The sequence below is a fragment of the Drosophila tropicalis genome, unplaced genomic scaffold, assembly GCF_018151085.1.
Source record: "Drosophila tropicalis isolate 14030-0801.00 unplaced genomic scaffold, ASM1815108v1 contig_878, whole genome shotgun sequence".
Classification (NCBI taxonomy): Eukaryota; Metazoa; Arthropoda; class Insecta; order Diptera; family Drosophilidae; genus Drosophila; species Drosophila tropicalis.
The window spans coordinates 9571097-9583374 of record NW_027173374.1 but is presented as its reverse complement, the minus strand read 5'-3'; the positions used below and the strand labels follow the sequence as shown (position 1 = coordinate 9583374).

Below are 12278 nucleotides of genomic sequence, written 5' to 3'. Positions count from 1 at the left end.
ATAATAGCAAGAGTAACCCTCCTACTCATATATGCACACACCTGTGTGTGTGTGTGTGTAAGTGTGGATGAATGCACTGCATATGTATGTGTGTGTATGTGTTAGCTAATAGTAACCTTAATGCTGTGGCGCTCTGTAAATGAAGGGCTAAGGACACGGGTATACCCGCTCCGCTTTTTCAACTACATACCATGAAGATACAAAAGCCACACCTAATGGCAATTTAAATGTACGCACGCAATGCACACACCCACCCACTCACCCACCCACTCACACACACACACACTCATGTATACTTACTTATATACATATGTACGAAACGAAAATCAAATACAATAATATAGAAAACAAATAAAATTGATGTCGACAATACATTTTGCTCGTAGGTATGCTACATTTTTTTTATTTTTTCTCGTTTTGTTTTCAACCACAAATGCAATTTACAGCACAACAATCAGCGTGCGGCAAACGCAGCAAAATGCAGCTAAAGAACAAACTAATAAAAACACACAACCAACTTGTTGGTCGACAGCAATAACAACAACAAACAAACAAAAGCAACTATTTCGCCAACAGCAATAAAAAGCTGCTCGACCTGCAACTGCATTAACTGACCAGGACTGACGAGAACCAGGACCAGGACCAGGCAAAGGCAAGCTCCAACTCATACCCATTTTCCCATTACCATTTCCGTTACCATTCCCATTCCCATTGCCATAGTTCTCAGGCGCACACACAAAACGCATACATACAATTAGACACACACACCACAGCACACACACACCACACCACACACACACACAGTCACTTTTTCAAGCCAGAGAGTAAAACAGCGTTGCAGCCTTTCACTTTATTTGCGGCCATTTCCTCGTTGATTGAGGTTCAGCATTATTTTTTGGGTTTGCGTTTTAAATTAAATTTACCAAAAACGGTGTGCGGTTGTATGTGTGTGTGTGTGTGTGGGTCTGTGGGTGTGAGCTTCCATCACTACAAATTACTGAACAAATGCTATTATAAGTATGTAGTCTCTATTTGTGTTTTCCAGCTCACTCAGGTGTAATGAATAAATTAAAATGCATATTTAAGCCATGATGAATGGTCAAAATGACGCGAGGGATTTGTTTGGGCCATTCATCATGGCTGAAGTGAATTGGTAGACAAGCTTCATGACTTCATATATAGAACTAGTTTTAAGTGTTTTAGGGTATCTAAAATCCGGTGCTTAATTAGCTAAACTAATTTCTGCTCTTCTGTTATGTGCGCTGTTAGTTAACATAACTACGCTCATTAGTATAAAAAATATATTTTGCTGATCTCATAGTATCTGAGCTTTTTCTTGTGAAGCTTTTGTATAGAGAGAGAGTGTAAACAAACAACACAAAAAACAATTTGATTAAAGCACTCTGAAATAGATAAACAAAATAATAACAAATGCTTTATTAATATACATATATGTATCTTTACGAGTATGAAAAGATCTAATATTAATATCTTTGTGGCGCTTTCTAGTTGGATAGATCGGTGAATTTAAACTTTAGCGGAATATTGGGTACATTGATCAGAGCAGAACGGAAAGCATTTTCAGCGGGATGGTTGAATTCGATTTTGAAATTGCGTACTAAACGGGCCAAACCCAATTCCAATTCCATGTCGACAATACGTTTGCCCACACACATACGAGGTCCAAAACCAAAGGGTAGAAATACAAATGGATTTGTCAATTTGAGGCTATTCGCTTGGGATTTCGTCTCGGTATTGCGTAGCCAACGCTCTGGTAGGAACTCTGAGGATCGTGGGAAATATTCATCGCTCTTTAGAGAGCCCAATGGAATCATGGATATGAATGTGTTTGCTGGCACTCTATAGCCACTCAGCACACAATCCTTTTCCGTTACACGGCTATTGCCGACAATCAAAGGATATATGCGTTGCGATTCCTTGATGCAGGCACGTAAATATGGTACATTCTTCATGGAGGCCTCCGTGAATTCGGAATCCTTATTGGGCAGCACTTCTCGTACTTCCTCTCGCAGTTTCTCCTGTTTCTCCGGATTGAGGGCAAGACTTAGAAGGGCAGCGGTAAATGTACTCGAGGTCTGTACGGACAAAAGGAAAAGTCACTAAAATCTAACACCAGTTAATATATGGAAATCATCACTTACAGTGTCGACACCAGCCATAAGCATATCCATTGCCATTATGGTGGCAACTTTCTTATCTATCTTTAGTAGCTTTTCCAATACACTTTGCTCACTCTCAGGCTTCACTTTGCCTTGTTTGGACTCTTCTTCTAATCGGGCAACGGCCTCTTCTACATATGCCAGTGTTACATCTCTTATGTTATCAAATGCCTTCATCAACTGTTTGAGCTTTGGCGTATTCACATAACGCCAAAGAGAGGGCTTTATCTCTAGATCGGCTGTTATATCAAAGAAGTCATCCAGACTCTTGAAAAGCAGCAATACTTGTTCATCGGTGCATGATCCCTTCAGTAGACCCAGTTGTTTGTCCAAAGCTACCACAGACACCGACTCCAGAGTCCAGCGATTAATGTGTTCTATGAAGTTATCGGGAGCCTCCAATGTCTTAGCATCTCTTATGGCCTTGATGCTAGAAAAAAAAAACACAACGATTGAAATTTGTTGAGTGCTACTAGATTTTCGGCAAATTTCCTACCGCTCCACAAACTCTTGATTCACCAGGGACATCTTCTTGTAGTATAGTCGAACGTTTTTCGGTTGCATTAGCACTGGATTCACTATGGTGCGAAAGTCACCCCAGGTTTTACCTTGTGTCGGTATTAGACCTTCTACGCCCTGAAAGAACTCTTTACTATGCTCTTCACGATGATAACGTAGGGTTTCACTGCCGGGACGAAGTGGCCAGATGCCTTCATGACGAAAGACAACCTCAAAGTCTTTGGGATTGTGTGTGGTCAGTATTGGGCGACGTCCAAATAGGCCTGGCATATAAAAGACATCACCATAATCCTCGCGCATGCACATTACCAGGTCGTAAAGATCTTTGTTTTTATATTTTCCACCAGGTAAGACCATTTTACGAATTAAGTCAATCGAGCCTACACGGGGAACCTCTTCGAAGGGGCGGGCCTGTAGCCATTCTTCATCTTCTCTCGATGGAGCAGCTGCTGCATTTGTTTGCCAACGCTGAAATATTTAGAAATTCACAATGGTATTGGAATTTCTTATCTTTTGTGTCTATTCCATATATGTATGTACATATATATGTATGTACCCACTTTAGTCTGACTAGCTGTCAGGGTCGAGGCAATCTTCTGTCCCTGAAACAAGGGGAGAGCTCGAGTCAACTTCAACATTTCAGCCATAGTGTCTAACTTATACTGGTCAATAATCGCTTGAATTCTATTAATATAACATTCAAAGTTTTCTAAAGCTTTTCGTGTCCGTTTGTCAAGAGATAATAAGAATGCCAAAACAAATTCTGAAAGCTCTCCGAAATCAACAAACAAATCTATATGTATGTACATTAATTTTTGCATATTTGATAGGCAACAAATTCAATGTTGATCTCGTGCCTGAAATATCATTTTCATTACCCCTTTGATGCCCCCCCATCAACTTAAATTAAAGTGAATGTACACCTGTTATCGGTTTTCATTCGCCTGATGAAATTTTATTCATCACTTTGGAAATAATTTGTCGGTACCTTTTTTTTAATCAGTCTAACAATTTAGCTTTGTTATTGCTTATGTTAAATTATGATAAGATATTGTTGTGGTTTTTAACAAAATCTACTTTTACTTGGAAACCTTTATTGAACTTTTCGCGATTTAGTTATCAGCCGTGATATAAACATAAGTTTGGAGCTTCATTGGCAAGTCAATTTATTCAATTATTTTGGAGCCATCATAGAATCATATAATTGAAACTGTTTCTAAGCAAAATTAAGTTCTGTTCTTATGCCATCAAACATTTCTAAAATGAAGATCTACCTATAATGGATTGATCATTAAGATAAGATAAGATCTTTGTGAAGATAAAGGAGGGCAAGATATGTTAGGAAGGTTTGTCACCTTTTAAATATTTAAAAAATTTGTTCTAAGAACAAACGATTAGAGTTTATATATCTTTTAGGCTTCTTCCTGGTCTCGTGCCATTTCATTGTTGTAAAGTTTGTCTATTTGTATGACAAGTCATTGTCATTGTCATAAGATACGTTCTAATCACAATTTTTTGCTAGTTATCGGCCAACTTTAAGTTAATCAATCAATAAACTTGGCTAACAGTTAAAGCATTTAGAATACTTACAGATATTGATAAAGACATAAACAAGTTGATCAAAGCTCTTAACAAAGATATTTTTTAAGACAAAGAGAATAAATTTGCAAGTCTTGTTGGAACAATCTAAATATCTTTAAATTATCTACAGGTATCTTGGGGAAAAGAGAACTAAAAACACTCCTTTAGCTGTAATTTGTTAAAAAAAATCATATTTTTTAAAGACCGCTACCATTTTGCTATGGTAGACAATTTATACGTAACAAATTTTATATATTTTGCTGTATGAAAAGATTGAAAGAGAAATGTGGAAAACTCTATGGGGGTAGGAGGAAAATGACCTCGAGCTATGAAGTGAAAAACCAAAATGAAGCTCATTAAAAAGCCAAATATGGCCAACATCTTTTAGCAATTTTTTGGCTCAACCTCGACCTCATCAATAGCAAAAGCAGTTGCGCCCAAGTTGTCTAGCTGAGATTGCTTTGTGGCCGATAATGCGGCACGTAAAGGCAATTCAGCAAATGATGCAAGAGACCGAGCCGGAACCAGAGGCAACCAGAGGACGGACGGAGAGCGTAGCACGTTGTCTGCAACAAATTCATCTTTTGTTAGAAGACGTTTGACCAAAAAAAGCCGTAAGCTCGTAAGTCATTTAACATTTTGAGGTATTTAATGAGCCAAAAACTTTTTGGCCGCACATAAATTAAAAGTCGACTAGCCCAAAACTGAAATGTAGGCATCATAAGGAGCCATGATGGTGAGGGGAACTGGTACAAGGAATTGGTCAGGTGTTGTGGACTGACCAGGGTATGGCTCTATTAGCATGCCCATTAAAATTAGACAAATGGTTGCCATTGCCGTTTCGCATATCCGCAACTTTTGCCGGTCCTGCAGATTTATGACTACATATAGTACGTATGTATGTACATATGTATGTATGTATATATGAACATACATATAGGAAGGAGAGCGGAAAGACTTAGCCTTAGCATCAGGAACAGCATTTGGGTTAGATTTGGCATTGGCATCGACATGGGCTTGAATTTTTGGTTTGGCTTTTTGGCGCAATCACATACGCCACACTCGGGCCACTTGAGAAATGTGATGCGGCCATTTGTTATGATAAATGATTTTGTTTCCAGTTTATGGCGGATTCAAACACGAGCTCGTCCATGCGAATGTGTGTGAAGGTCACTCAAGGTCAGCTGCGCGTAATTGGCAATTGCTGGCTCTGGCCGAGAACACTTAACCACCACCCAACCCCCCCATTTTCCGACTCTTCTTAATCTTAAAGCCTTTAAAACATTCTTGGCTCTATGTGTATTTTCTTTTTGAAACTGGCTCTTTTCATTTGTATTGCTCGAATGGAAAGGATTTTGCGGTAAGCCTCTTCTATTTGGCATTTCGTTTCTTTTTTTTTTTTTTTTTTTGCGAGCCAAGCCTTTGGCAAATTTAACCCTTCACTTCATTAAACGTATTTTACCAATACCCCAGGGCACACAAATCACTTTGGCTCAGATATACACAAAGGCTTCGCTGCCACAAAGAAAGGATGAATGGGCGTTGGGTAGGTGTGGCCATAGAAATTTGACATACAGTCAAACAAAAGCCTAATCGTGCATCTGACCCCCTTCCCACTAACTTTTGTGGCAATGTATTTGTATCTATATCTATGTATATATCTGTATTTGTATCCGGAAACGCCTTTGCCATGGCTGCAGAACTGTTACTTGCTGCTGCTGCTGCTGCCTTTTAGTTTGTAATCCATCAAGCGGCTTCGGTTTGGATTCGGTCTACTGTCAAAAGTGGCTAAGAGTGAGTAAGGACTTTGAAAATGGCAAGGGTGAGATACAAAAAGAAAATACACACAAAAACCTGGCCAACAAATTGTTCGACTCGGCAAAGGGCGTAGCTTAGCGGGGGGACAAATTAAAATTTAATTCTAAGATATTTCCTCTGTATAAAATTTAGAGGACAAAATATGTGGAACCATCCTTTACAAAAATTTATAACTACGCCCATGCTTGGCTGTCAAAAATGAAGACATTTCCTGTTGTTAATGTTGGTTGTTAGTGTGGCCATTTAAGCAGTTAGTCAGTTCTTCTCATCTTTTTGTCTCTTTGTCTTCTTCACTGAGTCTATAAGTCATTTGAGTTGTCGTTTCATATATATTTTGTTAGTTCTTTTCGTTTGTTGTTGATTGAATTATAGTATACTTTAAGGCTGATGGTCTTAATTGCTGCTGCTGCTCCTGACAGGTTGACATTGTCCGAGATATGCTAAGGAGAACTTATTTAATTAATAGATTTCACATTAAATACTTTAGATATTTGTTAGCTGCATTTGACTCTGATAGTTTCTTGAGCATTATTTGGATTCTCTTTTATGGCATGTCAGTCGAGGCACTTGTCACGGTGTCAGTAGCCCTTCAGTTGGGCCATGGGGGTCTGATCTTCGTGTGCAGTTTTAAAGTTTTCTGCGTAGCTGCAGATGCTATTTTTGCCCGTCAATCTCAATGCCACACGCACACGACTTGGCCACAAACTTTGTTATTTTCCCATGACTGTCATGGCAAAAACCAGAATCCATACTCCATTTGCAGTTTCCCAGAAGCAGGAGCTGAAGCTAAAGGAAAAATAGTGGCTGGCATTGGAGGCAAAAGTATTTTTTTGCACTGTTTTCGAAATTCGCAACTTTTCTCATTTGTCTGCCTGTGTGTGTGTGTGTGTGGTTGTTTGTGTAAGTTGATTTCTTTTGCTTTTGCACTCTCTGTTCTACTGGCAGTTGCATTTCACACACACACAAACAAAAATGATGTCCAACTGTAGAACTCTATCTTCCGATTGCCTGCTGGCCAGCCTTCTGGCCTCTAATGGGACAAGCACGAAACTAATCCACAACATGGCGACAAGAAAATTGAATTCTTACAACTGTCAAATTGAATCTGCCGCAGTCCTCGCCTTCCCTTTCTCTCTACGATCTTCTGCATCCTATAGTTACTTTGTTTTAGCAGCGTCCGGAATCAACTGCACGTGACAGGGCTAAAAAGTGTCGAGGCGTCAAAAACTAAACGGAGAACCCGTCATCATCATCATTATCGTCATCATCGACATCTAGTCGACCCATTGTTGTTTGTGTTGTTGCCTTCCTGGAATTTACGCCATTGTAAATTTCATTTATTGACTTTCTTTGACATCATCGACGCTCGACGGGCTCATGATAATGACAGACTTCATCGATTACGCGATTATGTCACTTTAGAATTTTTTTATTTTTTTATACTTTTTTTTTTTTTTTTTTTGAATTTTCCTCATTTCAGTCAAGCCAAAAGCTTTTAGCCAAGCCTGGGCCTCCGTCTCGGCCCCCCACTCCCCAAATCCAATCCACCCCTTCTAATATCATGCCCTTTTTTTTACGAATGAAATTGCTTTGCTCCAAGTGTAATATCACTTAAGCTTTTAAGCAGTCAAACCCAGAGTACCCCCAAAAACCTCCACGTCAACTGCGACTCCGATGTCGACTAACTGGTTCAATTGCCGCACTTTCAGCAAAACAGACACAAACACAAACACAAAGCGAGATGCCCGAGAGGGGCACGAGAGTCCGGAAAATAAGTCTCTAATGTGTTTAGCTGTTTAGTGCTAAAAGGATTTTGCAGTTCAATTGCACCAGTCACCAGCAAAACAACGAATAATTGAATAAAACACAACAATACATTTCATTTTGGCATATATATACACTTTTATATATACATAGGTAAATATTGCATGGTCACCGAAGCAAACAAGAGAATCGACGACAGGTAAAATTACTTTGTATCTGTCATCAGTGGCGTTTCAACCAGTGTAGGGATCATAACCCTCACTTTTTCCATCTATTGTTTTAATTTCCCGATTATTTTCCTATTTCATTCAGTCAACTGAATTTCCTGAAATCAGTTTCATTGTGCCTTATGACCCTGTGACAATATGGGTTACTCTATAACAAATTGTAATGGGAATTGAATAATAATTTTATAACAAGACCACTCCTCCTCAGATTCGCCCACCTAGATTCGCTCCTGTGCAATTGTAAATAAGCAATCAACGAAAAATTAGTCGAAAAATACTTAAAGATACATTTTGGCAAATGCTTTCTCTAATGGCACAGTAAATGGATGTCAAATACAAATTATGGATAAGTTTTTGGCCGAGGTAATGGAGGGTAAATGCAGTCGTGTAAATTTATGTTACAAAATGCAGGTAAACAATAAAATAACGAGATGTCTGTGCAAGCAAATTGCATAAAAGCAAGGCAGAACAAGAGCAGCCCCATAACTATGTACGTGCCAAAGTCAAGAAGGGAAATGTCTTGCGCTTCCCTGGTCCTGGCCTGGCTAACAAACGTGGCACACACACACACACACACACACACACACACACACACACACACACACACACACACACATACACACAGACATAGAAGGAAAGTAAAAAATGCAGGCAGACAGCTAACAAGGCATCTGGGAACCAGGTACGGCAAGTAGACAGTTTGCCTCTAAGTAGAAAAGTGAGGGGGGAGGGCTTGAAATTTGGCGCATGTTAGCATATTTGTTTGCCTGTTTGTTGTTGCTGCTCCTGTTAGCTGGTTGAGGTGCCCAGCATACAAAGCGAAAGGTTCAATTGGAATACAACCAGAGTCAACGACTTGCAGACAATACAAATAAATAAATATTCGTTTGACATTTCAAATATGCCAAATGCACGATGGCATAAAAAAGTCAGCAATAAAAGAAAATCAAAAAATTTAGCAAACCATCAAAAACGATGATTTGATATAGAAGCATTTTTCAGTTATTGTCTAGAGATTTGATGGCAAGGAAATTTAAATCAGTTTGTTAACGAATCTACAGAAACTACTTACTAAGTATGTAGATACAAATATCACTCATACGCCATGTTAGCCAATAACTTTGTTTTCTTTTACATTTAACAACAAACCACAAAGGAACTAAGCCTTAAAGCTTAATAATTGTTAATCCGCAATCTTATTATGACTATCATTTATGTAATTATTTTATAATACCGCCAACCACAATATAATTATATTAGATTACACCAAGCCTTATTAATTTATCTCATTTCATATAAAAGCAAACATTTTTACAACCATTTGAATTGCTTTTATGAATCATTTTAATTAAAATTGTGTTTCTTTGAAACAAACAAAACGTGTGGGAAATATGCCACATTATTATTGAGCAATTTGTAATGTTTGCTTTGTAATTAATAACTTAATTCTTACGCAAAATTGTATTTACATAGGTGAAGAGTCGGCTCACTCTTCAAAATTCAATCGATTAAAAAGTTTTTCATTTTCATTTCACACAGGCCAAAAGAAAAGTAAACTCTTTTACTCGACAAAAAATTAATATTTAAATGGCTAAAGTAGAGAATTTGTAATTGATTGATTTAAAATTTGTTCGATTTTTCAATTAGGTTTGCTTGCTGAAAGTATTTGCTTTTAATACAATTTTGCGTAACATATTTGACGTGTGCCATGTCCAACTATTTCGAGTTCATTAGGTAATCTCATTCCAGCCATGGATGTTTCATTTAAAGCTCAAATCGAAATGCTGCGTGACTTAATTAAATTGCAATGCTATCGAACTGAAACCCCACATCGACCCCCACTCACGGCCCCTTCCACTGCCGCATCCCAAACCAGTCAATGCCAATGACAATAACAATTTAGATAAACAATGGAAGCGGCATGTGGCACGTGATATGCAAACGTGTGTAATTAGCCTTTTGAAATAGATACATGCTACTTCGATACACAAACTCCCCCCAGCACTTTCTCCATCCTTCGCAAACTCACTCTCTCTCTCTTTCTCTCTTTGGGCCTAATCACCGAATGCAGCTGATGAGTTTAGGCCTAAATGTTACACGCGCCAATTCCAATTGCCCTGCGTGGATGGCGCTAATTTAAATGAGTTGTTGTTGTTGTTGCTGGTGCTGTTGTTTGCTTGGCGCCAGATCCTGTCAGCAAATAGCATATGGCATAATTATCGGTTTAATGCAACTATCGGGATGGCATAGCACAAATGACAGCGATTTCTTGCTGAAATATCTTCATTGTCGTGGCCATCAAAGGGACTGGCAAATGGCATTACCAATGACATTTGAGACACACATCCTATATACACACACAAACACACATACAGAAACACGAACATATGAAGACGAAAGGATAACGCGCTGTGGGAGTGTGACTAATGTTGACTTGATGATGATTAAGTTGTTGTCTCTGTCCCATTGCGTGTTCGTGTTGATTGAGTGCAAATGCTGAGGCAACTATTGAGAGAAACGAGTCAGCAATTGAGTCTCAAATCCCAGTCCCATTGACATCTCTATAGCTTCCAGCCTCTCTCTTTTATCCCTTTGGTCCCCAACGCATTTGCCACAGTTGCTAGTCAGCCCACGCACGTGATTCAATTAGAAGGCTGGGCCAAGTCAAAAGAAAAATTAACTTAAATAAGTACAGATACTTTTCATAATACTTTTCTTTTGCGCCAATAATCAGTCACAGTTCCTGCGGGAAATGTCACGGCAGCTTTTAATTATGTTGATAATTAGTTGAGGACGTGATGTCTTTGAAGTACGAATCGAGTGACTACTGGGCATTGATCTTATATACATGAATGTTGTGGCGTTGACATTTTTGCAATTTTGTACAAGGTACAGAAGAAGGTACATACCTACATAAAACTAGAAGAAACAAAATTGCATTTTTCGAAACAGCCATTGCTTAGTGGTGAGATGGCATAAGCCTTAACCTGAACTGCCAATCACGGTCAGAGTTCAGAGAGAGAGAGAGAGACAAGGACGATAACAAGATGTCCTTTTCTGGGAACAGAGAAGACCACCAGCAGCAGCAGCAGCGTCATCCTTCAGTATGCTTACAGAGTGACAAACACAAACTGTGGGATAAATCTTTTGCCCAAGCAGGCAACATTCTCGTTTTCCCACTGACAGCAGCAATTTGAGTTTCAGATTCGTGTTAAGGGCATTGGGATCATTGGGAACATCTCTGATGCTAGAGCGGTGTCTATCGTACGTGTCAATGCGTCTTTTGAATGCTCAATTAAATTTTCAACGGATTTGGAATGGATCGGTAGCCAAACCACTACTAAACCAGGAGAAGAGTCAGCGAAATTGAATTGTAATTGGTCTTCTCTTGCATTGACGCCGCCGCCACTTGGCGCCTCCGGTCCGGGCAAGTTTATTGGGAAATTGCTAAGTTCATGAATAATTCACTTGGCCCTACGATTTGATTGTTGCCAGTCAATGTATTGATATGTCGGCGCCAGGCGTAATTGCAAAGTGAACGATCAAAAATATTGCCAGAGATTCCTATATAAGTCATGTTTACAAAACTCTTGCAAGGTGGCGGCCCTGATTGATGATTTGAAGTTAATGAAAGTTTATTGAGCGTACACGGCAGGTCTGCCTGGGTTGAATGAATGACTGGGTGACTGGCTGGCGGAGAGACCAACTGACTGACGGATTGTATGGGCGTCCACTTTGCAGAACCTAATGAATTTTGCCAGTTGAGCGGAAATGGTACAAAACGCTCAAAGGCTTACATTGCCATTGTGCTTGAGAGCTTGATATAAGCCATGGGTGTGGCAAGGGGAACTACATATATCAAATATTTACTTTTGAAGTTAAAAAGATTCTAGACAGCGAAGAATTAATGAATTTTGGTCTTAAATTCGAAGCATTTCGCATGGACATGTCTTTCATTCGATTTTCATGAACTTTTCATATTTGTCAATAATATTTCTTCGGAAGATTGTGCTTTAAAGGAGACAAATATCCCAGAAACGATTCAATTTATTTATTTTAATATATTCATCTTAGAAACATTGACTTGGAACATTATTTTGTCTAAAGTATCTTTACTTATCAATTGTCTAAAATTCTTAATGAGTAGTTTGGTCAAGAGGATCCTTTTTGGGGTAAAAAAAAGGTAAGC

At 38.9% G+C, this 12278-nt stretch overlaps 1 protein-coding gene across 2 annotated transcripts; it reads right to left on the bottom strand.

The window, feature by feature from the left end:
* Positions 1-1409: 1409 nt before the first annotated feature.
* LOC137584173 (probable cytochrome P450 12a4, mitochondrial) lies at positions 1410-4408 on the bottom strand. Of its 2 annotated transcripts, XM_068299433.1 has the most exons (5): positions 4290-4408; positions 3260-3301; positions 2677-3167; positions 2163-2610; positions 1410-2096 (listed from the first exon to the last, which is right to left on the bottom strand). In XM_068299433.1, exons 1-5 carry the CDS (start codon positions 4305-4307, stop codon positions 1506-1508), a joined length of 1590 nt encoding a protein of 529 aa, XP_068155534.1. In that variant the 5' UTR covers positions 4308-4408; the 3' UTR covers positions 1410-1505. The 2 variants fall into 2 exon arrangements, with proteins under 2 accessions (XP_068155534.1, XP_068155533.1); XM_068299432.1 differs by lacking the exon at positions 4290-4408 and having other exon boundaries at positions 3260-3345.
* Positions 4409-12278: the final 7870 nt, after the last annotated feature.